Source organism: Diplotaxodon limnothrissa, linkage group LG19 (genome assembly GCF_057381915.1).
Source record: "Diplotaxodon limnothrissa isolate DT_005_m linkage group LG19, D_limnothrissa_male_GT1.1, whole genome shotgun sequence".
NCBI classification, from domain to species: domain Eukaryota; kingdom Metazoa; phylum Chordata; class Actinopteri; order Cichliformes; family Cichlidae; genus Diplotaxodon; species Diplotaxodon limnothrissa.
Window position 1 is genome coordinate 16,396,511 of NC_140614.1, and position 27,960 is coordinate 16,424,470.

At 40.2% G+C, this 27,960-nt stretch overlaps 3 protein-coding genes across 3 annotated transcripts; 1 reads left to right on the forward strand and 2 right to left on the reverse strand.

The window, feature by feature from the left end:
• Positions 1-5,668: 5,668 nt before the first annotated feature.
• LOC146611952 (uncharacterized) lies at positions 5,669-6,481 on the reverse strand. The gene has a single exon (XM_085342463.1). The coding sequence runs from the start codon at positions 6,479-6,481 to the stop codon at positions 5,669-5,671; it is 813 nt and encodes a 270-aa protein (XP_085198589.1).
• A 2,531-nt stretch (positions 6,482-9,012) lies between these two features.
• On the reverse strand, positions 9,013-20,959 carry nrde2 (NRDE-2, necessary for RNA interference, domain containing). The gene is made up of 19 exons (XM_085342663.1): positions 20,899-20,959; positions 19,421-19,526; positions 19,055-19,237; positions 18,815-18,955; positions 17,375-17,649; positions 16,090-16,307; positions 15,009-15,233; positions 14,678-14,867; positions 14,452-14,585; positions 13,976-14,096; positions 13,539-13,711; positions 13,273-13,444; positions 12,967-13,187; positions 12,410-12,878; positions 11,098-11,489; positions 10,834-10,973; positions 10,220-10,361; positions 9,823-9,894; positions 9,013-9,441 (listed from the first exon to the last, which is right to left on the reverse strand). The coding sequence occupies exons 1-19, from the start codon at positions 20,957-20,959 to the stop codon at positions 9,316-9,318; spliced, it is 3,561 nt and encodes a 1,186-aa protein (XP_085198789.1). The 3' UTR covers positions 9,013-9,315.
• A 2,008-nt stretch (positions 20,960-22,967) lies between these two features.
• On the forward strand, positions 22,968-27,597 carry LOC146611954 (tubulin beta-4B chain). The gene is made up of 7 exons (XM_085343247.1): positions 22,968-23,083; positions 23,243-23,351; positions 25,432-25,542; positions 25,815-26,059; positions 26,141-26,463; positions 26,546-26,890; positions 26,972-27,597. Exons 1-7 carry the CDS (start codon positions 23,027-23,029, stop codon positions 27,117-27,119), a joined length of 1,338 nt encoding a protein of 445 aa, XP_085199373.1. The 5' UTR covers positions 22,968-23,026; the 3' UTR covers positions 27,120-27,597.
• Positions 27,598-27,960: the final 363 nt, after the last annotated feature.

Genomic DNA, 27,960 nt, shown 5'->3' on the forward strand with positions numbered 1-27,960 from the left:
ATCCATGATAAAGTATCATTTTAAATAGAGTGCTGTTACCTGTCAGCACCTGTCCACTCTCCAATTAAATAAAAACCTCTCTTTATGGCGTCCGTTCAATCTCAAGGTGGTTTCTCTTTTATATATATTTACATTTAAGGCAAAATTAATGTCATCTGGCGATCCATTGGCGTCATTATGTTTCATGACAATTAAAAATATTAAAAAATATATCAATATCAATAATTATTATGACCTCAATAACGCGACACTAACACGCTAGCGCGGCCGCGCAGAAACTGACGGACTACTTTGTGTAACGATCTTTTATACAGGCGGAAGGATACGCTCTAAACAGCGCGGCTGACGGCACTGGGTACAGTTGCAGTTTTGATTTTGAGAGCCGGATTCTGATTGGACAGCGCGGACCCGCAATGTGCTGCATGCTGTAAGGAGGCTGCTGATTGGCAGGAGGGGATCTGCAATGCGTCAAACCACAACGCGTCTCCACCGCAGTTGTAGACAGACCGGAAGGCGGGTAAGATCTGCCAGGTAGTTTACAGGTGTGTGGCAAGCAGAAATTAAGACGTGTTATCCTCTTTTTATTTAAAATTGCACTTTTAAATGTATTTGTAACAAAGTTTGTTGTACAATTGTTGAGTAATAGAATAAAACTGATATCCACCTGAAAGTTAAAACTGTCTGCATGAATGTTTTGTTTGTTTTCTGACTCTGTTTGAAAAACTAATTGCCCCCTGCTTTTAAATCATGAATTAACTGTGATTAACAACACAAGTTAAATTTTACGAACCACACTCAAGAGAAGTAGACTAAAGATGTCAAAAATATGTATTGGTGTCACTTTCCCATATATTTATCATCATGTCACATTTTAAAGAAACCAAGTAACATACATCTATCAGTCTGGAAATAGTTATAAAGTTTATAAAGTCTAAAAAATTTTGGACTCCAGCAAACGCTGGAACAAGTCTTCATAAGTTAGATAGTATCATAGATAGTATCTTAGCCCCAATATCAGGGGCTAAGACTCTGCACAGGTGCGTTTACTGCTGCTGTTGGAGTCGTTTTAAAGGTAGAAATGCCATTAGAAATCAGAAGAGAGCAGTTAATACTGAACTACTGGGACATGGTCAAGATCTTTCAACAAAAACTATTCTCCAACCCTGCTGGGAAAAAGAGAAAAGAGAATTGAAGAGCTTTGGGTGAACAGTGAGGCAGGAAGCAGCTGAACTTAATCTGAACAACATCAGCATGAATCAATCTCTACCATTACCTGTAATACCACAATGGATACTCCCTGATGCTGTAGCAGATTTCAAACTATTGGACAAAAAGAACAAGAATAGGGGTTTTATATTAAACTCGCATACAATGCAGATATACAAGTTATGTCAAAATCTACACAGATGCATCAAGGAATTCATCCAACCAAAGCGGGACAGTATTTATTGTTCCTGAGTTTAATGTCAAAGTAAGGAAAAGGATCAGTGACGGACTATCAGTGTATAGTTTCAATACTGTTAGCTGTCCAGTGGATTGAAGATGCAAGACCACTAAGATCTGCGATATGCTCAGACTCGAATTCAAGACAGTCACTCAGCATATAGAGAAGAAGAAACAATAGAGCATGTTTTAATGCACTGTCAGAAACATGATGCCAAAAGAAGACAACTGATCAAAAACCTTGGTGATATGAAAGTGAAACTGGACTTAGTTGATTTATTTTGTAAGAAGTTGAAAAGTGAAAGTTATCAGGCCTTTTTTTTTTAAGGCAGACTAATTTGTTTGGGGGGGATTTGAATTATCGATTTTTTAAATGTTTTTTTTATATATATATTTTTATTATTTTTTTTACTTTTTCTTTCTTTTCTTTTTTTTTTACATTTTGGTCCACGCTCCACACCAAATGGTGGTGGTAATGCAACATTTTGCTGTTTGCCAACCCCCAATAAATAATATAGAGAAGAAGACTAGAAAACTTCAGTGGGATGTTTTTGTCCACAAATGGAGAAAACTTGGGACCGTGGTGAACCTTCCCAGAAGTGTCCGGTCCACCAAAATTACTCCAACATGGACAGCTAATCCAGGTGGTCACAGAAGAACCCATAGTAAAATCTGAAGAACATCTAATGGGGGAGTTTCATGGCAAAAAGCAGTGCTGACCAAAAAGAAGACAAAAATTCATCTCACATTTGCCCAAAAAGATCTTCAAAATGTACGAGACTTTGGGGAAGATATTTGGTAAAATCTGAGGTTTTTGGAATGGTTGAATCTCATTACATCAGACACAAATCTAACAAAACATTTTATCACAAGAACACAGCAACAGTCAAACATCGTGGGGATAGTTCAGTGGTCTGAGGCTACTTAAATGGTTCAGGACCTGAACAACTGAACAACTTAATTGATGGAGTCATGAATTCTGCTCTCTGCCAGAAAATCCTAAAGGAGATCATCATTTTGTTTCCTTATGCTCATAAACTGTGTTACCCTGCAAGAGTAGTAATGGGTAGATGACGTCTCATGGAGTGTATGAAACCTTACTGTGTCGACACTGTGTTAGTGTGCTGCTCAATAGCGACATCTGCTGGATATTAAAAACAATCCCATGCAGCTCGGATTCAAAGGAGCTTGCAAAGAAAGATCGGATAAAAAAGTATGGAGAGACTGAAACAGCTAACTGTAAAAGTATGTCAAATGTAGATTTTACAGAAATCTTTGTTGCAAAGAAATGTAAGTAAAAAAAAAGTGAAATAAAAGTGAGTTTTGTTGGGAAAAATACATGCTTGTGACAGTGGGAGTGGTTGTGTACTTGTAAGTGAGGGGTAAAGGCACAGTTTACACAATTTTTATTAAAAATGTGACGTTTTTGTAATATGTTGGGACCAAGGTGAAAGTGGTTATACACACTTTACATCTCTTTCTCATACCTTTCTGAAAGGGAAGGTCAAGGAGGTGAAGCAGCTTCTGAACCCCTCATCTTCTATAAAGTTATGCGGCTGACAGTATTTAATGATCATGTTCAGCACAGCCTGCTTGCTTTCTAGAAATTTAGACCCCAAAATGGAAATATATGTCTCCCAATCTACAGACTTTAAACACCATTTCTGCACACACCCTGTATCACACTCCTCTATACTCAGTTCTATGTATCAGTCCATTACAGGATAGTGGTCACCTCCTACAAACACCTGCAAGTGAATCTGACACTAATGTGTGATTGTCCTTCCAAAGAGACGCCAGATCTGCTTGACCACCTGAAGATTGATGATCTTATTAAAAAAGAAACACCAGGCATGTTGCCAAGGGACTGTAAAAGATGCCCTGGGCAACATTCAGACAATGCCTGCAGATGCTGGGGTTAATGGCATCTTTATTGGCAATCATGCCACTAGGTGGACTGCATATGAGGGAGCGTCAGAGATGGGTTACATCACTGAACCTTTGCCAAAAGCGCCACATCAGAGTGACAACAGACTGCGCCGCAGCACTTACACCACTGGAGAAATCCCACAACCAGGAAGGTGGAGACTATGCCTGTCTCATGGGCTGGAGAGCCACACATGAGGGTAGTTAAAAACAGAAATTATCTGATATATGACGCTAAAATTTACAGCAATCATTATAAACGTTAAACTTTTCTACTGTGAACAGTTGAGCAGAAGGTTTGGTTTTGACACAGAATGATCACTATATCAAATTATACTGTAATACATTAAAATACAAGTACTGATGACCAGAGTACACATATGCTACACTTTTTTAATTTGTGGTTGACATCAAGAAAAGACAACAAAAGTCACCTTGTTTTTAATTTTGATTTCTTTTTTTTAATTTCATTATAGTGCAAATTAACTTGGATGAGTGACAAAACGTTTCTCCCACAAAACGCTACGTCCAGATGAACAGAATCAACTTTTGGAGATTTACTTTCCTGGATGATTGAGAATGCATCAAGACCAGTTTTTGGATAATTTCTGCTTCAAGATTTTGAGAGAAGCAAGGCAGTGGAAAAGTCAAGGTCTTTAGTCATCGCTGCCCTTAAAACAGCATCTGAAGGGATACATAATAGCTCTTCCCACTGCTCCAAAGAACCTGGCAATTTTGGACTTTTGTGGAGGACTTGTGAGGACACCCAAATTGATTTTCAAATGCTTCAAAATAGCCTCATCAAATGAACTATCACCTGCCCAAGCAGCATTCATGACCTGTTCTGTGGAGCCAAACTCCTTGATGAGTCCTTTAAACAATTTTTTGGTCAATTGACTCACATTCTTGTCCAGATTTGTTATAGACTCCTCAATGCTGATTTCAGGTTGCACCAAGTTCTTGACATGTTCAATAATGTCTTCTAAGTTTTTGTTAGCTAATGAAAGCAGAGGCTTTTTTAGGCTCTTTTTGTACTGAGCCATGAGTCTAGCTATTAGACACATGGCAAGGTACTCGGCTGCTGCCTGAGATGACACTGACAATTCTGAGAGCTTTTCCTCTAACTTTTCTGAGGGTTTCTCTTTAGACATTTCAGACAGTTTTTCCTCTAACTTTTCTGAGGTTTGCTCCTCAGACTTTTCCGAGGGTATGTCCTCTGAGAATCTGTCCTCTGACTTTCCAGACATTTCCTCCTCCATCCTCTCGAGAACTGGTGTTGAACTTGAACAAGAGGATGTTGAGCGTTTCTCTGGTGACTTGACCTGCTTTTCCAGAGACGCTGGTCTAGAAGGACAGGGTTTTTTAGATTCTCTGCCACTTTTCTGAGAATAGTCTGATTCTGTGTCTCTTGCCCGTTTCTGTCCCTTTGCAATGACCTTTTGGATCTCTTCAACAGCATCAGACACTTTTTCGCTCTGAACAATTTCATCTATTGTTTCATCATCAACCAAAAGCAGAATATTTTGCAAAAACTTTCCAACTGCGTCTTCTATGATTACATAGAGGACTTCAGGAGAAAAGAAAACTCTCGATTCAGCTACTTGCTGTGGTGTCCTGGAGATGACGGAGTCTGATAGACTTCTACCCATAACAATTGTGGGAATTTGGTATACACGACTTATCACTAAATGGTCGTACAGTTTCTCTGTCAATTCTCTCGAGAAATTCTTCACTTTCTCACTTATGTTAATGTTTTCGAGCCTTTCTTGGATAATGCCATGTTCTTTCTCCTTTGTGAACTCGCTGTATATGTCACTAAGTTCAGATTTGATGACATTAAAGCTAGTTGGAGTAGCAGATTTTATCATGTTTCCCAGAGTAGATGAGCTTCTAGAAGGGGCACGGACAGACATGCTAGAATTTGAACGAGGAGTTTCGCATGCTGAACCTGGGAGGCTGACACTCATACTGTCATGGGAACCTATTCTCTCAGTTTCAGGGGAGTGGGTTACCTTTGACAGACTAATAAAATAGTCTTTGCTCTTCTTTGCTGTTGTTTTCAGCTCCCCTTTCATCTTTTCAAAATGTTTTCCTGCAATCTTGGAAAAATGCAGTTTGCGTGATTTTTGCGGTGCGGAAGGAGCACGTGAGGTAAAAAACTCTCTCACTTTATCAAAGATGATTCCCCCGTTGAATCCAGATTTGGGTGAGGTACATTTCTCACTGTGACAAGAATAATCAGTGTCAGTGCACTGGAGATTGTCAAGTACAATATTGACAATGTCAGCTGCAATTTTTTCTACTCAGGTGGAATACTTTCTGCCTGCCTTTCAGCTTCTGCACATTCCCCACTTTCTGAACTTTCTTTCTTTTCTGAAAGTTGCTCTATTTTAGCGGGTGGCTCACTTTCCATATCTCTGTCATCATCCGATAATTCATCATCTGTAAAATCTGAATCTTGACACCAATTGGTCAGAATCTCACTAACCTCCTGGGTGGCTGATTTGACTGAGATGCTGGACTCAATGCTATCTTTGCTGGACTCAGACTTACTTGAATCGCTTTCCTTTCCCATGCACGGGCATTTCAGTTTACTTGCATATCTTTTCAAGCATGAGAGAGCATGGGAAACCATGACACGCAGTTTTCTAATATTACGAATTGCCCCACTGACGTAAACAGCGGGGTCTGATGGTAAATTGAAGTGCTCTCTGACCAGGGTGACTATCAATTTGACCTTATTTGAAATCTCCTCCTCAACCATCTTTGTCAGCTTTTTAGCACTGTCACATATCTGCTTTGGGATGTTGAGCAGGTTTGCAATAGTGATTGAGATGGAGTCACAAAATGATGGATTTGTTTCTATTTCTGCAGATGCATCGCTCTGAATGACGGGAAGAGCACGTCTCAAAATGTTGGCTGAGGTGATCTGTATGATTTCAGAAATCATATCAGCCAAAACTGCTTGAATATCAGAATCCCAAGCTCCATTTTCTATTAAAGTCCACTGTGCATCAGAGAGCGTGTTGAAGGCGTTATTGATAATCGGTAACAGCTCATCTGGTGATACGACCAGTGGGGTTTGAGTATTATAATCTTGTGTTGCAGACATTGTTATTTCACACGGATTCTCTCTGTGAAAATCTTCCTGAAATGCTAAACTTTCTGAATTGAAAGAGCGTGGTAAGTTTGACATGTAACTACTGTCGAGGGGGTCTCTGGTAGTGATAACGTTTTGACTTGGCTCCTATTTAAGGACTCCCGGATCAAAGGAAAACCACATTAAAGGACTTCTTTGACGTAACACATCAAAATCTTCTATGACTTAAGTCGTTCAAATGCACGAGAATTCGCGCATGCGCAAACGCGTTAAGCTCTTTTTCTTTTTAACTTTATTTAACAAACAATGAGTATACAACATACAAACAGATGAAGTATACAAAACAACCGAACATGAACACAAAAAGCCAAGGGTAAAAGAAAAAGGTAACAATTATAAGAATACACGCAAAGATTCACATACATATATTGTTTTGAGAGCCTTTTCGTTGGTGGAGTCTGATATTGATTGTATGTACATTTCCACATCCTTAAAATAATGACAGAAATATGGTGTTTTGTTAGTAAATTTACATTTATGGATAAAAAATTTAGCTAAAAGTATTAACAACTTTATCATAAAAAACATTTATCATACTTCTTGGGGAACTTAAAGAAACAGAATAAAACATTTTCCCAACGTAAAGAAAACTTCCTTAAAATATGGACAATAACAAACCTGCTAAATTCCTTCCAGAATCTCTGTGTAAAAGAACAGTACCAAAAAAGATGTGTCACAGTTTCTGGATGATCCCCACAGAAAGTACAATTAGTAGTTATGTCCCTTTTAAATTTTACCATGTAGTGACTGGCTGGATAACGTTTATGTAGAATTTTAAATGAGACTTCTTTCACCTTATTTACAATCAAATATTTATGGGGGACCATCCAGACTGTCTTCCACTTGATATCTGGAACATATCGGTTCCAATAAGATGTTATATATGGGAGAGAGACGATATCTTCTTGGAATAAACTACATATTCTCTTATTGCTGTTACCAAGTTCCTGTGAAAAGCAGATTTTTCCTGACTCAGCTGGATCAGGGAGAGTGACTGAGGTAGATATTGAGCTGTCAGTGTTTTTATATAACATTAAAGACCCTGAGGGTATGGCACCAAGCACCATTGAGAATTCCTGAACACTGATTGGAAAATTATATAGTGCAATAAAGTCGTTGTAAGTAAGTAGTTGTCCCTCTTTACTAACCAGCTGAGCCACCAATAGGATCCCATTCTGGACCCAAGTTTCCAGGAAAAGTGATTTATTTTTATATAAAATATCTCTGTTGTTCCAGATAAGCTATTTGTGAGGTGAGAAGTTGTGTTTATAAATGAGGGTCCACGCTAAGAGGACCTGCTTATGGAAGGATGAAAGCTTTACAGGGAGTTTCTCAACATTGTAATTACAATTTAAAATAAAATTAAAGCCACCAAAACGAGAGAAAATATAATATAGTATAAAGTTCCAGATAGAGGTAGGGTTTTTAAGAAAATGTTTAGCCCAATTAATTTTGAAAGTGTTATTTAAAGTAGAAAAGTCTAAGACGTTAAGCCCACCTGATTCGTACTTATTCATCACAACAGTTTTTCTAATATAATGCGTACGGTTTTTCCATATACAATTAAAGAGCATACGGTCAATATCTTTACAAATTTTCTTATCCAGATGTAAGGAGAGAGCAGCATATGTTAATCGGGATATCCCTTCTGCTTTAGTAATTAACACTCTACCTTTCAAAGACAAGTCCCTTTGCAGCCACTGGTTGAACTTTTTTAGGGTTTTCTGTATAATTGGAGTGAAGTTTGAAGAGCATCTTGATTTTTGGTCTTTGGATATTAACAGTCCCAAGTATGTGACTTCTTGTTTAACAGAGATATTACAGATAGTATTTGCAAGGCAGTCTTTAATTGCTAGTAACTCATACTTTTTTAGATTTAGGCATAAACCAGAGGCCTCAGAGAAGCCCGCGTTAAGCTCGTAACTCGGATGCGCATGGCAGAAGAAATCGCACGGAAATCCATGTTCTGTCAATGAGAAACTGTTTTTTTTTCTCAAACCTTTACTTAAACATCAGTACAATACAAAATGGAATTAAACAGTACCACAATAATGGTGTTGTATTTACAAAAGAATTGTATGCATAATAATTGAGTTAAGATACTGTACAAGTTCAAAGGAGAATACATAAAAAGAGAGATGTCTTCCTAAACATTTGGACTTGTAAATCAATGAGAAACTGATCCAGTGAGCTCTCACGTGTTCGGCTGCGGTCATGTCGGCCGCACTTTGAATTTTGTTGCTCTTTTTCTCTCCATAATACGGTTACTCGGAAACACAGCAGAGTTCGTCTTTTTTTTATCCTGCAAGTTTGTCCCCATTTACTCCGCAGTGCAGTAGATGTTTGTTAACAAAGAAAATAAAATATAATCCTTACTTGATTTATTATGATTAAAAAAAAAATATTAAAAACTCTTTAAGAGGTGGCAACATGGTAATATGCTGAGTGGCAGCGTTTTCCTTTCTCACTTCCACAGAGTTTTTCTTAATAAGTTGGAATGTAACAACTTCCGGTATAAATTTTACATGTTTTATTAAGGCATGTCACATAGATCAATCTTGTATTTATTGACAATATCAAGTAAAAGAAATACAGTTTTAGTGGTTTGTTGTGGCAATTAAAGCATTTTGTGTCACTTTATACAAAAAAACCAAACAAACAAAACCCAGCTCTTTTCTCAAATTACTGCAGCTGTATATGTGTCGAGTTTGCCTTTGTGCTTGTCCTTTTCTTCCCATCAAATTTGACAATTTGAACACACACTTGAATTAAGATTGTGTGTGTGCTCAGTCTTCCAGCAGTATGTCCAATTCTTCTAAAGGCAGTCGCACTCGCAGTTCTTTCTCTGTCAACAGGTCTACAAACTCCTGCAGGTGATCGGGGAACAGCTGCGCTGCGTCCATATACAAACCCTGATCACTCACACACACACACACACACACACACACACACACACACACACACACACAGAGAAAGAAAAGGAGGGAGAATTTTATGTACTAGCAACATACATACAGCACTGATGTTGATTTAGTTTGCAATGATGACTACATGACACAACAACAGGGCGATAAGTTTAGTTTGGTAATAATATGCTGAGCAAGGCAGCATATTGATCAAGTGGCAACATCTTTAATGAAATCATATAACAAATAGTGTTGCCTACTGTGTGGCTAATTGTACTAACTTAGTTTCACTCGTACAACAACACCTGACGACTCTGCAGGGACTCAGCACAGAACTACAAATCAAGCTTTGGGAAATATCACTTTCACAGTATATGTGTGCCTCACCTTACACCAGGGGATATTCTGTAAGGCCTTGTAGAAGATTCCTGTGGCTTTATCCACTTTTCCTTCACACACCTACAAATTCACACGTACACACGTTACACGCACAATATAAGCATGGATGATATTGGTGTATCCACATGCACAGAAGCACTTCTACACTTTTGTTTCCATGTTTAATATTTTTTTTAAAAGAGGACATTTTAGTCCTTATTCCTAAAATGCACATAATAATATTCCTAAAATGTTTTTTTTTTCCTTTTTAAAAACGACACTAAAGCTTTCAGATACAAAATTTATTTTTCTCATTCAAGCAGGATCGGGTCTCTACAATCTTCCTAAAACTTTTAGTGCTCCAGGGCAGAACAGCATCAATGTGAGTTTGTATGACTGGTCTCACCAGGAAGTAGATGTACATTCTCCAAAGTAAAGGACAATGAGCCCCAGTTTCTGTTGCTATGGCGTTTTCAAACAGTCCACGGATGCGGTTGCTGAGGCCATTCTCCGGCAGGATGGATAAGGGATCATCATGTAAACACGATCTATAAATACCGCAGACATGTACAGTTTAATGTGCAGTAAGTGCTAATTATCAGTTGATAATGTGCAAACTGTTTCTGTTTCTATAAAAGCTGCATTAAGTAAAACTAAAAGCGAGACTGCAAATCACTTAAATCTGCATTTAAACAACATTAAACACTGAAACTTTTTGAGATGCTCTTTTTTCATCATGCTACTTATGAATCGCTTTTGTGTTGTGATGTTCCATCAGATGGATTTATTAACGTTTTTGAGCATTAAACAACTTTTATACTCTTTGTTGTCCTTCACTGGACTTTTTTGAAACGAGCAATTTAAATGTAGTTTTTGTAAATACTTTTGAAATCATCACCTTCTGTTTTTATTTGTAGTTTACATGGCATTTTGCTTTTTTGGACACAAGGATGTAAATGATATGTGAACTTTGATGTGATCCTGCTGTCTGATGTTTGTGATCATCTTTTGTCGTTTTACCTCTGAGCTGCATCTACCAGCTGCTTCCTTTGCTGTTCAGCAACAATGGCAAAGAGACGCGGCACCACGCTGCTGCAGTTTCTGGTTACAGAGTGAAAAAACCGGCGTGCACGGCCAGCGGTATGGTAACGGTTCTCCACCTGAAGCACACATCACATGGAAATGTCAGTCAGGCCAAAATAAACAAATAAGGTTAGGGCTCAAAAGGCTTTGGGAAACATATCTAGAGAAGAATGGGGGAAAATGTGCTTTTATTAGCCTGACCTGTACATAAATGCTCCACAGAGGGACGCTGGTGGTCCAGACTGGGAGGGCCGATGTCAGCGTTTGCCTCAGTGTCACCAGAGGAAACACAGCGACGGTGTTGTGGTACTTGAGCAGTGCCGCCTGCTGCCAGGCCAACGCCTCACACTCAGCAGCTACTCTGCTGACACAGGGCCTGTTTGAGTCAGCGTCAGCTCTTGCGAGCTTACCCTCCTTGCTGCTGTTCAGCTGCTGTTCAGCTGTTAACGTGCGGTGTAGTTCCTCCATCTTCTCTCTAACCTGGGTGTAGACTGCGTTGGCTGCTTGCACGCTCACCGTGAGGTACTGGAAAAGAGCGTAGCAGCCAACCAGACCTCTCAACCTCAGCTTCTCTGCCATCAGGTCGTCTTGGACTGGAGAAGACAGGATAAGACAAAAAGCTCAAGCACAAAAAGAGAAGGGGCTCATTTTTAACTACTCTTACATTTTCAACAAGATATATTAGTTTGGAAGATGGTTTCCACCAGAAAAGCTTGGTTCAGGTGTATCCAATAGGTAACAAGAGAGTTCACATACAGCAAAAAGCATGACCCAGTCAAGCACAACGCTCTCAGCTTTTAGGACAAGAGCAAGCTAAATGAATGAGTGAAAAAATATTTTGGTTAACTGATATGAAATAAATAAAAAAAAAAAAAAAACCCTGGATGTTTGTTTTCTGGATATTTTTTCTGGAAATAAAAATATCCAGAAAATCTCTGATCTAGTCAAATCTGTAAACAACCAGGCGGAGGAAGCTTTGTCTCAGATATTTAAGACTTCAATGTCCAATGGAATCAATGCATTTATAGCACATCGCTTTGTCCCTGACTACTGGTTGCTACAGGCTCTGGCTGCCTATGTAACCCTCTAATGTATTTACCATCCTTTCAAATTTAAAACAATTGTATCCTCCACTCTCATTGGCAGCTCCGATGTTGAGAAAAAGTTCAACTCGGGAGCCATTTCACATTTGTTGCTTTAACTCGCTGAACGCCATTATCTTTGGTTGCTACGTTGCTTCCTGTGTTTGTCATGTTTCATTTTATTATTATTATACTGTTCTGCCCTTCTTAAGTAATGATAAATCGTCTAATAAATATGCCAAGCACTTACTAAATTAAGCAAAATGAAACACAAAAAAAATAAAGTGGAGTAAACTAAAAAGAGAAAAAATTAAAGAGAAAATACAAAATTACTACTACTCTGATTGTGCAGTGAGTGCGGATTTATAGTAAAAATGTTCACGGCAGGTCTCTGAGAAGTTAAACAGTTGGAAACGGGTCAGAAAACAAACCTTTACTGTTTTGGTCCAGTGCTGATAAACTGGCAGCCAGAGTCTGGTCGTACGATTTTCTGGCTTTCAGGATGGAAACCGTGGAGAGGGAGGATGAAGTGGACGATGCAGAGGTTCCTTCTGCTAGCCGGGTCAGTACAGACACAGCCGGGGATGCTGTTACATCAGCCGGTTGACCCCCTCGCTCTTTCGCTCCATCCTCCAACTCCAGCTGGGACCACAGCAGGCAGAGATCACACAGAGCGAGACTGCTCAGCCCTTTGGTTCCCCCAAACGCTGTTGCAGTGGAGAACACTTTGCGGGCCTCATCCAGGTTGCCCAGTAGCCATTCCAGGTGGCCGTACTCCCGCCACAACACTAATGATGAGCGATTGTCTGGTTCTTTGAGCAGCCGCTTGGCAACTCGCTTGCTGCTCTTCCCCTGAGAACGAAGGCGCTTTTTATTTCCGCCGTGCAAGCAGCGCATGACCTGACGCAAACACCAAGAACCAGAAGAGTGTAAGGGTTAGTTTGACCTCACTTTGAGTTTGAATGTAGTCAAATGAACCAACTCCTACCTTGAGTTTCTCGTACTGGATCCAGCTGAGTGACAGGAAGGCTCGGTGGTGGGGCGGAAGCACAGGCTGAAGCATATTGAACAAGTTCGTGAGGAACTTCTCACCCTGTTTCCCAAGCCCCACCCACTTCCGTGTTCCTTGGAGAGTGGTCATGTGACCGACAGAGTTAATGCCACCATCAGCTAAATCATAGGAGGTCAGAGGACGCTGGGGAGCATTACCTAGGATGGAAAAAGTTGCTTTTTTTAAGACTCCTCTCACCTCAGTGAGATTTGAAAAAATTAAAGCTTGTTTCGACTGTTTTACCTTGAGTGAGCAGAGAAAGGTTCTCCAGCAGCAAGCCAGGCTGACCTGGGGAAACCGAGAGCACTGAGTCCACAGGCAAACCCAAAAAGCTCAAGAAACGGAGAAGCAGGCGGAGATGGAGCTCTGGCGAAGACAAACAAATCAGTGACGGGCCAATGTCATCAAACAACACCTGGAATTAGAGATAGAGGTCAGCAGAGAGGTCAACCTACATGGTAAAGTTCAACAAAAAGAATATTTTGTCTTAAAACAATCAAACACATCACCTGTCTGTCAGGATCCTCACAGTCCTCCTCTGACTGGCCCTTGGCTTTGTCGGGTCTCCAGGGCAACCAGTCTGTGGCTTCACGAGATGACTCCACATCCAGCCAGATGGTACCTCTGGGCTGGGTCCTGTCCTTCACCTCCTCTTCATCCTCTTCCTCTTCTTCCTCCTCTTCTGTGGAAACAAAAAGAAAGATTAGATTAATTACATCCCCATAAAGAGAGCTTGGATCACACAAACTGCAATAACTCTTCACAGACAGAATTTGTAGGTGCAGTCATATAGCAGAGTTTCATCTTCTTTGGTCTCAGAGAGAGAGGGAGGTCTGGGGATCTCTGCTTAAACTGTTGGCTCATGAGCCAAACCCAGATAGACAGTATAAAATTGATGGATAAATGAAATGGCACGTGCACTGTAAAGTGTGTGTGTTTTACCTACCTGCAGTGGGTTGTAGCCAACCTCCTCGCTCTTGTTGGAGCATCCAGGCTTTCCAGCCTCTGGCGTCCAGCTCCCCGATCCTTGCTTCGCCGCTGTCCCAGAACGGCTCAAAGAAGTCAACCTGTGGACACAGAGGCAGAAATGTAACTACACGAGGTTAGAATTTATTTTTTTTATTATTTAAATGACCAGCCAAGGCCACTTCACTGATCATCACATTCAACTCTGAGCAACAAATACAGTGGCTTGCAAAAGTATTCGGCCCCCTTTTACTTTCTGCCCACGTGTACACCACTTTGTGTTGGCCTTTCACGTGGAATTCCAATAAAATTGATTCATGTTTGTGGCTGTAATGTGACAAAATGTGGAAAAGTTCAAGGGGGCCGAATACTTTTGCAAGCCACTGTATAACTCCTGAAATGTCACACAAGTCCTCTAAGAGTAGATTACAACATTAAAACTCAGCGAGAACATACCTGCTGCTTAGTGGACAGCTCTCGCACGCTGTCAGGCTTGAAGAAAGTAAAGTCGATCATTGCCTGAAACATGGCAGTCGACTTCTCCGAATGACCACACTGACGCAGAAAGTGACACTGCTGCATGAAGATATCTGGGCAGAAAGTAAAAGGATGTGGGATTTGTAGTCATACAAAGCAAGCAGGACTGAATAATGAATGAATCTCATGCTGAAATGTCTGTTACCCAACATATCCTCCTCTATTCCTGGCAGAGCCGGGTGAGACACCATGCTGCCGTCTCGGACAGCACTGAGCGTGCTCAGACACTTGCCGTACGCAGCGTTGACCTTGGACACGGTGAAGCTGCTGAAATAGCTCTGGGTGAAGAGCAGATACTCCCTCCACAGGGGGGTGCTGTTTGGGTGGAGAAACACCTGAAACACAACAAATAAAGAGCAACTTTGTTACTTGTATGTGACATTTATTTTTTTTGATAGAAGCAGTAAGATTCCGACACTCTTGAGGGTTTCCTCTGCATTTTAGGGACTTGTTGTGACCTTCATACATAGACATACCAGTTTCTTCCACTCTTTAGCCAGAGCAGAGGGCTCCCAGAGCTCCTGGCAGATGCGGAGTCTCTCGAGTTGCAGAGCTATGCAGAGGGGGTTGGTGGCCACGGCGCGCTCTGCAATGCTTAGCTTTTTCTCCAGCACTGCCCTGTAGGAAGACTTGCGGCGCTCAGCAGCATCACTGCCCTGCTGCTCCTCCTCGCCTTTGAACACAGCTGCACTCGCCTCATCCTAGAGGATGAAGTAGGCGATGAAGTACCCAAACCTTATCTGATAAGCCAAAGAGCATGTTGGAGGAAACTCCGTGCTTCTTGCTTTTCTGTGACTGATTGAGGGCTTTATGCACACAAGAAGACTTTGTGAAACTTGCAATGAAAATGAAATGAAAGCATATCAATTAACTAATTATGTCTGTCCCCTGTTGTGTTGATTTCCTATTGCGGCTAGTAGTGACACTGAGTTAGACTCCTGGTTTGACTTATGTGTATGATTTAACCAGCGTAAGCCTTTACCAGCACATCTCTAAAACTTTAGAAGCATTTTGAACAGTTGCTGCAGGCAATTTAGATGAATGAGCCTCTGAGGAGTTCATCAAATCTACTTCTGAATTACCTAAATGGTTCTTCAGTGGATGAACGTTATTCAAGTAAATCAACCCTCTTGTACTTTCATTGCTGTTTTGGTAATAATAAAGAACGTCAAACACTAAATATTCAATCTTTGTGAGAGTGTTTTGGAGCACCAGTGTGAGGAGTGCAGTTTCAGAGATGCAGAAGGAGCCCACGCTGCAGGATTTCCTCTCGGTACAGTGAGTGATCACTTGCCTCAGAGAAACATTCCTCCTGAAAGTTCACTGGCACTTTCAGAGTCCAGGATAGGAGTAGAGGGAAGGTTCAGATGTCAGACAATAAAATGCTGTCAGTCAGAAAAAAAACATTTCCACTGTCTTGATGCATTTGATTACTGCTTCTTGTGATGTTCTCATGAGAGGTGAGCACACATCAGGAGTCCGTAAACTTTTGTTAAAAGAAAGCACGTTCTGAAGCCCTGACATTCCTGCAGCAGTATTATAAAGCAGCGTGTGTACCTGATATCGTATGAACTCTATCCACAGCTGTGTGTCTGCTGGCTGCTCTCTCAGCCGCCTGTTGAAATCTTCGGTCCTGCCACCCAAAAGTGCAGTGCCCTCCTCTGTGTGAGCGTCCTCCTTTTGCTGGTCTTGCTGTCCTTTCCCCTGCAGCCAGAGGGCCGTCGAGGAGTCATACACACCGAGGGGATTCACCGATGACGTCTGCCCTATGTGAGCTAAAAAGATAAATACATTTTTAAAAATCAGTTACATTTTAAGGAATAAATGGAATAAATGTGGCACAGTGATGTTACATCTTTTTAAGCTTAGCACATTTTATACCAGCCCGTTTATACAGATGTCCCCTAAACACGTCACAAGTTTTGAAAAGAAGAAAGCTATAACAATACACTCGCTGAATATGTGAGCTTGTTTTATCATACCAGCATGACAAACAAAGGCAATTACTGGCTTTTAACACACTTTGACCAAAACATTTTGGTTTTAACAGCCTTAGTTGTTGTTTTAGTTGTTTTTATTGAGTTATTTTATTTATTTTTTTCTATATTTTACTGCATCATTATTTTACATTTTATTTGTTTTAGTGGCATTTTACATTCTTAAGCATTTTGTGCAGCATGGACTGTTTGGAAATGGGCTATAGAAAGAAACTTGACCTACTGGTTTTAGTTCATCAGAGTCTCAAAGCTACATAAAATTGAGACCATTTAATGTTTCCACACCCATTAAAGGTCTGTTTGGGGGTTAAAGGATGAGTGTTAAGCGTTTTTTTGTTTTTTGGATGATTTAACTTGGGGGTAAGAAGATTGGGACATGGATGTGCATGCAGATAAAGATCCTAACAAAGCCACACAAAAAAACCCAAAAGCATAACTGTGTGACTACTAATACATATTCTAACAGAGAAAATTATTTTAGCCAAAAATATGAGAACTGACAACAGCCAAACAACCTCAAACTCACTGAGATCTCACTCACTCAGATCTCCAAAGTTTGAGGGAGATGAGATAAACAGAAAAGTCAAAGAAATGTCAAACAGACTCATAATTTTCTCAAATTAGTGGTGCCATGGCCCGTTAAAAATGTGAAGGTCTAATCTTGTTTTCTTTCCTTGAGACAATCATCAAACGCTGCTGACATTTTCTGGATTAATCTGCTTCTTCTTGGTCACTTGCGCAAGTCTAAATGAGACTTTCAGTTCAAAAAGGATCAGCACTATAATGGCACATTAAGCATGAAGTGGCTGAATTCTTTCTTTGCCACACCCAGCTAGACCCCGTACCTTTCTCCCCTTCTTTATTGTCTGCCTCATCATCACACAGAGGGAGGAAGATTGCAGAACTGGTGCCATCGCTACCATCAAAACTCGCTGGTAATGCAGGAAGAGCAGGCGCTGCCTTCAGCAGCTGTCGACTGACTGTAGAGTAGTATCTGTCCGCTGCCTTCTTCCCGTCGCCGCCTTTCTTCTTCTTCTTATTAGTCACCTCTGAGTCCTCCCAGCTGACCCCCTGCTTGTGAAAGTCCAAACCCAGAGCCGAGCTGCCTTTCCTTCTATACCTGGAACACAAAAATAGTGCAGCTCATCTCAGATTGTAGCTTTTATTCTGTACTCAACTATACAGTCCATGTAACTTTATAATTTGGTTCAAAATAAAACCTTCAGCCAGTCATTTATAAGTAAAAAACAAACAAACGGATGAATCCCAGGTTTTGGGAGCATGGTTTAACTACAGACATTACAGTCTCAGCTCTCCTTAAACTGTATGAGGATTCCTAAAAGACACATCTGATGGACAGAGGAGAAAGGAGAGAGGAGGCTTATAGGAAGAGCACAAGTGTATCCTTTGCAGAAGTGTTTTTACCTTCAGAGTATAAAAAAAGGCATCTCACATGGCTGGAAAATACAAACCACCCCTTGAACAAAACTCTTTAAACAACTCATCCTTTTTATTCTTACACTGCTTCATTTATTGAAAGTGATCAAACTTTTTCCCCTTTTTCTTTGTGAGATTAAAAAAATAAAGTATAATGTCCTGTCATATTGCACCATGTTGGGAAACTATTCAAACGCAGTCTTAAATGTGAGCATGGCTACACCTGAGATCAATTTAAGTTAAGTTTAAAGAGTTAAGCTTTTAAAGACCAACGTGGGAAAAATCAGAAGGTGCCAGGGATATTTCAGTCCACTTAAATCCTGGAATAAATGTGACACCGTGATGTTACATCCTTTTAAGCTTAGCACATTTTTTACCAGCCCGTTGATACAGACGTCCCTTAAACACGTCACAAGTTTTGAAAAGAAGAAAGCTATGACAATAAACTCGCCGAATATGTGTGCTTGTTTTTATCATACAAGCATTACAAACAAAGGCAATTACTGGCTTTTAACACACTTTTACCGAAACATTTTGGTTTTAACAGCATTAGTTGTTGTTTTGGTTGTTTTTATTCAGTTATATTGTTTATTTATTTATTTGTTTTTTTCTATATTTTACTGCATCATTATTTTGAATTGTATTTGTTTTAGTGGGATTTTACATTGTTGAGCACTTTGTGCAGCATGGACTGTTTGGAAATGTAGACACAGTTGGGCTATAACGACACTGTTTATGATGTAATTGTGTCAAATGTTTGCATAAACGTCACTTTCTTTGTGTCTCTTCTTGTGTGCAAGTCTTTTCTGTGAAGGGCTAAAAAGAAAAAAGAGTCATGTGTCTTTTACCTGGCTACGTCTCCTCTGTACAGAGACTTGTAAGTCCAGTTGGCGGGGTCTGCTTTTCGGTCCACACAAAACAGCTGCTCTGTGGGCAACTGGAGGTCATCCAACCAAGAGAAATGGCTCGCTAACTGAGGAGCCTCCTGCCTGTTTCCCACAAACATAATTACAGAACAGAAGCGAGGTTATACTCAGTGTATAAAATTACAAGTGTATGCCTCAGTGATGTTAAAGATGTTTGTGTACCTTTTGGCTTCTTGCTCCTTTTTGAGATCACTCGGGTAGATGGTTTCAGAGTCAGATGCGCTGCTGTGCGAATACCTCCCACTCTTTTTTTTGTGCTTTTTCTTCTGTTTCTTCTTCCTTTTCTTCTTTCTGGGTGCCACACCATCCTCTCTGTCCTCTTCAGAGCTGACATCTCTGCTGACACTGGGAGTCAATGAGGAAGAGAGGAAGAGTTTGATTTGGCAGATTTTTAGAGCTGGATGCTCTTCCTGACATAACCCAAAGGAGGTTTGTGTCTCCTTCTGCGACTGAACTGGGCAGCGATGAATTTCTAAGGAAGAACCAACACATTTCACAGTTCAGTGATCAGAGTTGTGATTCTTTTACCTTGGTTCCTTCTTGTTTTGCTCCTCGCTGGTCTTCTCTAGAAATCGACCGTGAAGAGAGAGCGCATCTCCTGTCTGAAAACTCTTATTCTTCAGCCAATCAAACTCTGAAAATGAGAGCAGACAAGACATAATTACAAGATAATCAGGAGGACTTAGAAATCATGAACAATGCAATCTGTCTATCCCAAGTAGTGATACTGCACTGTGCGAAGGTTTTGGACCACAACACGTCTAACAGACATAACATGGCATTTTTGCGCCAACAACACGATTCTTCCCTAAGGGGCATTAGCTGAAAATATGGCATATCTCTGGATGTTGTGCAGGGAAAACTGAGGGCAAAACTGAGGAAACTGGACGAATGGAGAACAAAAGTAACAGGCCTAAAAAAAAACTATCTGCAGATGAACTGCATTTTGCCCAGCAGTATTGAAGATCTTGTCAAAGCTGATGAAATTATGAACACAGAAGTACCATCAGATTCTCACCCACCATGTAATACAATCTGAAAAATGTATGACTGGCAACAGCTTTCTTTTTAAGCACGACAATCATCCCAAACTTACTGTGAATGCAGTTAAACTACAACTGGGTAGAAAAACACACAATGAAACACTATGAGTCATGGATTGGCTGCCCCAGAGCCAAGACCTCAATTATTGAAACAGTGTGGGGTCATCTAAACGTGGCCAACATTAAAAGAAGAGCTTTGAATGTCCTTCAAGAGGCCTGTAAAACTATTCCTAAAGGGTACTTAAAGAAATTACAAGAAAGCTACCTCAGAGACATGTTTTCTAAATGTGAACAAACTGAGTTTTTACCATATATACTGTACCTCCATGTATTTTCCCACATATTTCAAGAAATCACTCAGTCTATTTTCCATTTTTAAAGCAGAGAAATATCAAAAACCAAGGGTGGCTCAAGACTTTTATACAGTATTATAATTTTTTTTGAAATACCAACTCTGAAAATATTCATAGTAGTAAGTCAAAATTTCGTCCTCATTCATTTTTTATTCATTAAATAAAAAAAGTGAAATGAGACAAAAAAAAAATCCTCTAGAGAGGGGAGGGAGGGAGGCACTAAATGATTATTCATTAAATGAACCCCGAAGCTTCAATACGTCAATAAAACGTTAGTGTAATGACACGAGCAGGATGGGTAAAGAGTATCTAAAGATACTGACAAGTCGTTTAGATTATAAAGACGTAAAATCGTCGCTGTTTTAGCTAAAAGATAGCGAGTTTCTTGGACTTCCAAGAGGAACACGTATCGTGAAATGAGAGATAAAGCTAAAAGAGGTTAAGATGTTTTGTGTCATTCAGTTCCAGCGACGAGCAGCTGATCTGACATTGAATATCAGGTCGTTGTTTCGGTCAGATTTTAGTTTTCGGCAGACTGTCAGTCTAACAGAGCGTCCAGGTGACTGCTAACTGACATTAAAAACCGTGTATTACAGGAAGCCGGGATCACCTGTGGAAGAATCTCTAACTTTGTTGCTCGCCTCTTCTGCAAACGCTGGAAACAGCGCCATGATGCTGCGTCACTTAGAAACAGGGCGCAGGGATATGACGTCACAACGGCGTTTGGGCTCGCCAAAGTAAAACATAATGCTGTTTGGGGATTTTTCAAACGTTAAAAAATTAAAATCCCATTTCTGTTGAAGCGTATTATACTCACTTAATTTTTTTTGTCTTGTGTAAACATATAATACATTCGGAAATAAGAAGGAAAAACTTCGGATTTTATTTTAATGTATTATTTTCTCATTTAAAACGTTAAAAGAGCCCCTGTTGGCCTGAAAGCTCGAATTCATGACTGCGTTGGCAGCTTTGGCTATTAGTTCACAAATATAATCTCTCCTGCCCACGTGTACTTAATATAAAATAATCCAGTGGAAAATAATACTATTCAAACTGTACAGCACTGGCACAGATGGTTGGCAAGGGAGAGTTGATTTTTTCACTTCCTGTTACTAAATAATGTGGTAAATTATGGCTTCTCTGGCACTTCACTGAAATTGTTGCAAAGCTATTTGACAAATCATAGGCAGACTATCAATGATAAGGCATTTAACATGTGGAGTACCTAGCTGTTTGGGGAAATTATTATTTTCAGGTCGTTTTTATGAGCTTTCATTTGTTTTAAAAACTGGCTCAGATTCTTTTGTATACTGATGACTCACCAGTATATGGATCTGAAACCTCAACTGATCAATTAAGCTTATTAATGCTTAATGAGTGACTGAACGCTGTAAAAGATGCGTTTATAATATTCCTACTAAAAAAAGAGGAGGCAAAACTGTTATTATTATTAGTGTATTCGTTGCTTTTAAAATAAAATACGTATATTGATAATACTGTAAGTAAAATAGGTAAAGGTCTGTCAGTGATTAGAAGAAGTGTACAATTAATGACACCAGAGTTTATAAAGGAGGTTCTAAATGCATTAGTGTGATTATTGCTATGTAATCCGTTCCAGTGCTTCAGCAAAAGAAATTTTAAAAAATGAAATAGGTTGGCACTTTTTACAGTTTATATTGCACATCCGATAACTAAAGAAACATATTTGTTAAAATCGTATTAGCAAAATCAGTATGAACTTGGCTAAAAATTGTTTGGATAGTGAAGACAGCTGACAGGCAGTCTGTAAAAAAAAATATTTGCCCCTTTCCAGATTTTTAAGTTACCAGTTTTTTTTTCTTTTATTTTTTGCATATTTGTCACATTTAAATGTTTCAAATGCTTATCCTATTTTTAATATTAGAAAAAGCTAAAACTCAGTAAATACAAAATGCAGTTTTTAAATGATCAGTTTCACTGACTCGTCTGAAACTGAGTGAAAAAAGAGCCAATGTCCAAATAAAATTTCCTCCAGAAAGCCTGGAAATGTAATGCTCAAGATGACTTTTAGAAACACACAAATGCCTGGCTCCTTGGAAGCAAAGTATAAAAAAATGAGGGATGACTCAACACCTTTCCACAGTACTGTCAAAAATAAAATTAGAAATGCTCCCACATCGTCATAAAACCTGGTATTTAAATTTGAATTACTTCCGATTGAATGACTGAATGCACATCGCACTGTAATTTTATATGTAAGCCAGAAGTTAGAAAGTGCTCTCGCTGACTCTAAAATATAACGACTATGTCACATGGTAACTACAAACGATCGCCTCGTTTGGCGTTAAGATTCAGTCTCCATATTAGGTTTCATGTCGTGAGCTCGTGTATCGGGTAGAAAATGAAGTTGATTCTGAAAAGTCTTTCCTGGGTTTGTTATTCAAACCTGAGTGACGCGCACGCAGAGCTTTTGCGCGTCTCCAAGAGACGCGTTGTGTGCTGAATGTGTGCGCCGTTCTCTCCGTGTTACCGAGGTAACGGACCTCCTGGGATCGCTATCCAATCAAAACCCGAAAGCAAGGTGTTTGGGCCAATCCGATTCCCAGTCTGTTTTGTTTGACACTTAGTTCCTCCAATTGCCTTCTCGGTGTCTCTATAGCTGGCAACGCTCCTACCTTCTCAGGTTAGTCCTTTGTTGGTTGAACGCTGGATCAGTGTCTACGCTTGGCTGTTCCGAAGTTTTTCATTTCGACCAAAAAATGAGGGAAATAGTTCATCTGCAGGCCGGCCAGTGCGGCAACCAGATCGGCGCGAAGGTGAGAGTGATAGTGGTTTTAAAGTTGAGTTTGAGTGTTTGAAGTTCGAGTACGCGGGCCACTAAATTAAATTAGCGCCAGAGCTAATCATAGCGCTGCTGAGTTTGACTGAGCCGACTGATTTAATCGTTTTATTCCGTCCCTGTGTGTGTGTTCTAGTTCTGGGAGGTTATAAGTGACGAACATGGCATCGATCCCACCGGGACTTACCACGGAGACAGCGACCTACAGCTGGAGCGAATCAACGTGTACTACAACGAGGCTACAGGTTAACTTCACACTGCACAGTCTGATCTAATTTCTGGGTGAGCTGAGGTAATTCAATAGCCAGCAGAAACCTGGTTAATACAGCCACCGTCCAGTAGGGGGGGCATTAATCAACCCCCCTTTCAGAGTCAGGGGGCTTTTTCTTGGCTCTCCTTCCTGGTTACCGTCACTCAGTTTCCAAGACAAAACAACAAAAACAAACCCTTGCCTAGCAATGGTGCCCACAAATTAGACTGTTCCCGCTTTAAGTCACACTTCGGACTGGGATAATATTATCACTAAGTTAAAGAGGCAAAGCATTGAGTATGTTCATGCAGTTTATGACAAAGTAAAGTTTTTATAGTTAAGTACAGTAAGTATGTGTATACTAGTTTCTGCAGTGGGTTTGCTCATGTCATAGTCTGGGTCATTCTACGGTGACGTCTGTCTCTGCCCCACCCCCGGCCTTTGCAGAAACATTTTAGGGTTACAGTTTGTTTCTGTGTTTAAAATAAACATGTTATTTAAACAGTTCCTGAGCTATCAGTTTGGCAGTGTTCGTTTTTAATCTGTCATAGAGTGGCCCAAGCACCACAGTCAGCTATAGCGGCTAAGCGCTGTGATTTCACATAGTTCAGAAGTGAATGAATGAATGAATAAATAAATAAGTTATACAATAGACACAATACACACATAGAAATGTAAGATATGTAGAACAAATATAAAATGTATAAAGAAAGTAATGATCCTATGAAGTTGCCTCACCGGTGTTACTGTGGAAAAACGGCCTATTATGAGTTCACTTCCTATTACTAATTTCCTTAAGCTCTGTAAAGAATTCATCATACCACCTCCCAATTTTGTGAGCACAATATGACAACGTGGATTTTATGAAAGGGACTATTAAAAACAGCCATTACTTACTCAGTAACACCAGTGGCTCCTATGTTCAGAGGAACTTTTTGCATAAACTATTTGTATTTTATGCAAATGCTAAGTTTTTTTTATCATAATGAATCCTCTTTTTGTCTGGTATGGCTTAACTGAGTAGCATGATGATTAATACGTCACTGGTGTTACCGTATGGGGTTTATTATTTCTGTCACATCAAACTGATATGATAATAATTTCACATCAATTGAATTTTGTTACAAGTAAGAGTTAAGATATAAAGGATTACATCACTTCTCATTTTTAATTGTTCTTCAAATTATTTTTATTGTTATAGCAAATAAACAATTCCACGAATGGACAAATATTGGGTCACATTTTAACAAACAAAACTGATAATAATAATAATAATGACAATACTAAGAGATAATTCCCAGATCCATTATTATTGACATTCTTCTGTCTGAAAAGAATTGGGACCAAGTATTTAATTAAAGCGTTTTAAAGCAGTCCAAAGAAATGTTCACATACCTTCAGAAAACCTGGAAAATTGAAACCGCTTTTACCAAAGTTGCTCCTTTGGCAAACACCACTTACAAAAGAATTCAAGTAGATGTAGATAAAATATATATTTTTTAAATCAACAAACTGTCTTTTGATTTTTTTTTAAATTCATAAATGAGCAAGTTCTATAATGTGGTTTAGGGTTAAATATTTTAAAATAAATCAATTTTAAGATCTTGCGCTATCTCAACATCAGACATTTCTGTAGAAGGACCCCTCTGTTTCTTTTTACTTTTTTCTTTTTTTATAAAGATTACACCAAAAGAAGCGTTTTCTGGGTTGAAGATTTGAGAAATTTAGATGGTTACTGGTAATTAAACATATCTGTCTTGATTTGAAAAAACAAATTAACAAATTGAAACTGAACATGTTTTGGTTTTTGTTAGTTTTTCTAAATCATAATATCTTCTGGTTGTTTTTGGTGTGATTTTCACCTCTTGTTAAAGTTTTTTTTCCTCTGTAGTTACCTGTGATAATTTGGGCTTTTTTAGTTTTTGTATTTATTTGCACTTCGCGTAGTTTGCTGATAGAGCTCGGAGGATTATTAAGGATTTATAACTGATATTAAACAGGTGCCCTATCCCTAAACTAATTATATAATCTTGAAGTTAAAAGTGTGGCTTTTTTTGGTCATCTGTCTTCACCAGGTGGGAAGTATGTCCCTCGTGCGGTCCTGGTGGACTTGGAGCCGGGCACAATGGACTCTGTGAGGTCCGGCCCCTTCGGTCAGGTGTTCAGACCTGACAACTTTGTCTTTGGTGAGCCTTTGAAAGCTGAACATTCATTTATTCATCATCCTGGCTTTAGAAAAGTAAAATGGAAAGTATTTTGACCAAAGGAAAAAAAAAATCTGTGTTTGTTTGTTTTAATTTGTCTGTATGTACTTATTTGTTTGTTCAAAAAAAACCAGTGGAATAGTACGTTTTCAAGTGATGTTTCATGTTTGGCTGCTCACTGTAAGTAAATTGTGTTTTAAATATGGAAATGGAGTCAGTGGTGTCAGATGCCTATATTTGCTTGTGACACACAGGTCAGAGCGGGGCAGGGAACAACTGGGCTAAAGGCCACTACACTGAGGGGGCGGAGCTGGTGGACTCAGTCCTGGATGTGGTGAGGAAGGAGGCAGAGAGCTGCGACTGCCTCCAGGGCTTCCAACTCACGCACTCCCTGGGCGGAGGTACGGGCTCCGGCATGGGCACGCTGCTCATCAGCAAGATCCGCGAGGAATACCCGGATCGCATCATGAACACTTTCAGCGTGGTTCCCTCCCCCAAGGTCCGTATTCGACATCCACATCATTCCAGATTAACTGTGTGGGGCCCTGCCCGCCCTTAATGGCGCCTTCTCCTTCTTCAGGTGTCCGACACGGTGGTGGAACCATACAACGCCACCCTCTCCGTCCACCAGCTGGTGGAGAACACGGACGAGACTTACTGCATCGATAACGAGGCCCTGTACGACATCTGCTTCCGCACGCTGAAGCTCACAACGCCCACCTACGGCGACCTTAACCATCTCGTCTCGGCCACGATGAGCGGCGTTACCACCTGCCTCCGCTTTCCAGGCCAGCTCAACGCAGACCTGAGAAAACTGGCCGTGAACATGGTGCCGTTTCCCAGGCTGCACTTCTTCATGCCGGGCTTCGCACCCCTGACCAGCCGTGGCAGCCAGCAGTACAGGTTAGAGCAGCCGGATGCTGTTAGCAATGCCTATTTCGAGTTTGAATTATATCTCAACTAAAATATCTGTTCATTTTCCTAGGGCGTTGACCGTTCCCGAGCTAACCCAGCAGATGTTCGACGCCAAGAACATGATGGCAGCATGCGACCCACGCCACGGGCGCTATCTCACAGTTGCTGCCATTTTCCGAGGCCGCATGTCCATGAAGGAGGTGGACGAGCAGATGCTGAACGTGCAGAACAAGAACAGCAGCTACTTCGTGGAGTGGATCCCCAACAACGTCAAGACGGCCGTCTGCGACATCCCGCCGCGCGGCCTCAAGATGGCTGCCACATTCATTGGCAACAGCACGGCCATCCAGGAGCTGTTCAAGCGCATCTCTGAGCAGTTCACCGCCATGTTCCGCCGCAAGGCCTTCCTTCACTGGTGAGAGACACCCCGGTCCGTTTGTAGCCTGAGTTCATGCCCTCATGCGACGTGTTAATCACCTCACCGCTTCTGTTTCAGGTACACGGGCGAGGGCATGGACGAGATGGAGTTCACGGAGGCCGAGAGCAACATGAACGACCTGGTGTCCGAGTACCAGCAGTACCAGGAGGCCACGGCCGAGGAGGAGGGAGAGTTCGAGGAGGAGGGTGAAGAGGACATGGCCTAAAAATCAGCACGGCTCTTCTTTTTCTCCCTTTTCTTCTTTCTATGCAACAGTTTCAGGTCAATGCGGTTCAGACGTCAAGAAGTTAAACAACTTTTTTCTTTTCTTTTCTTTTTTTTAAGAACAAAAGTTGTTATATATCACCAAGTTATTTAGAGCGTACAGGTGGTCTCCATGCTTTTATGTGTTACATGTTTGCTTTTGTTCCCCATCTTTAAATATGAATGTTTTCAGCCTGTTCTTTCTTTTCTGGTTAGTATCACCTCATCATTGCGCTGTTTCTAAATGGATGGTGTTATTAAAGGGAGCCTGACGCTTATTACAGGAGGTGTGATCAAAAAAACTCCATTAAAAAAAAGATGTAGCAGTAAATAGAACACTAAATAGAACACTAAGCCCCGGGCGCCTGCTTAGTGGGCTGCCCACTGCTTCACTGAGTGAATGGGTCAAATGCAGAGAAAAACAAGTAATTTCCCCATGGGGATCAATAAAGTATCCATTATTATTATTATTATTATTATTAAATGTCCTGTTTGTGTAGATCACTTACCCTTTGCACTGTTTGATGTCACCACAGATTTTGAACATGACCCAGCTCCAGCTTTAACATGTACTAATGAGAGAATGTAACACTGACTAATTCATGGCACTTTCTTGCGATTTTTAACACTTAACGTTTAATGTAGAATATAATTATTTTATTTTATTTTTAAGTGAAATTAAATATTTAAGATTTATTCTAAATGAAAGAAAACACTGAGAGCGTCAGGAACTCATCACTCCCACCTAACTTTGTGTGCTTGTTCTGATTTTGTAGAAGAATTTAAATAAAGTTTGTCTTTTT

Coding starts and splice junctions, on each gene's coding strand:
- LOC146611954 (XM_085343247.1), top strand. CDS start 23,027: ATGAGGGAAATAGTTCATCTGCAGGCCGGCCAGTGCGGCAACCAGATC. Junction 26,060..26,140: donor GCGTGGTTCCCTCCCCCAAG/GTCCGTATTCGA, acceptor CTCCTTCTTCAG/GTGTCCGACACGGTGGTGGA. Junction 26,891..26,971: donor CGCAAGGCCTTCCTTCACTG/GTGAGAGACACC, acceptor CTTCTGTTTCAG/GTACACGGGCGAGGGCATGG.
- nrde2 (XM_085342663.1), bottom strand. CDS start 20,959: ATGGCGCTGTTTCCAGCGTTTGCAGAAGAGGCGAGCAACAAAGTTAGA. Junction 19,238..19,420: donor CAAAACAAGAAGGAACCAAG/GTAAAAGAATCA, acceptor ATTGACTCCCAG/TGTCAGCAGAGATGTCAGCT. Junction 15,234..16,089: donor TAGAGTTCATACGATATCAG/GTACACACGCTG, acceptor TTCATCCTCTAG/GATGAGGCGAGTGCAGCTGT.
- LOC146611952 (XM_085342463.1), bottom strand. CDS start 6,481: ATGTCTGCAACACAAGATTATAATACTCAAACCCCACTGGTCGTATCA.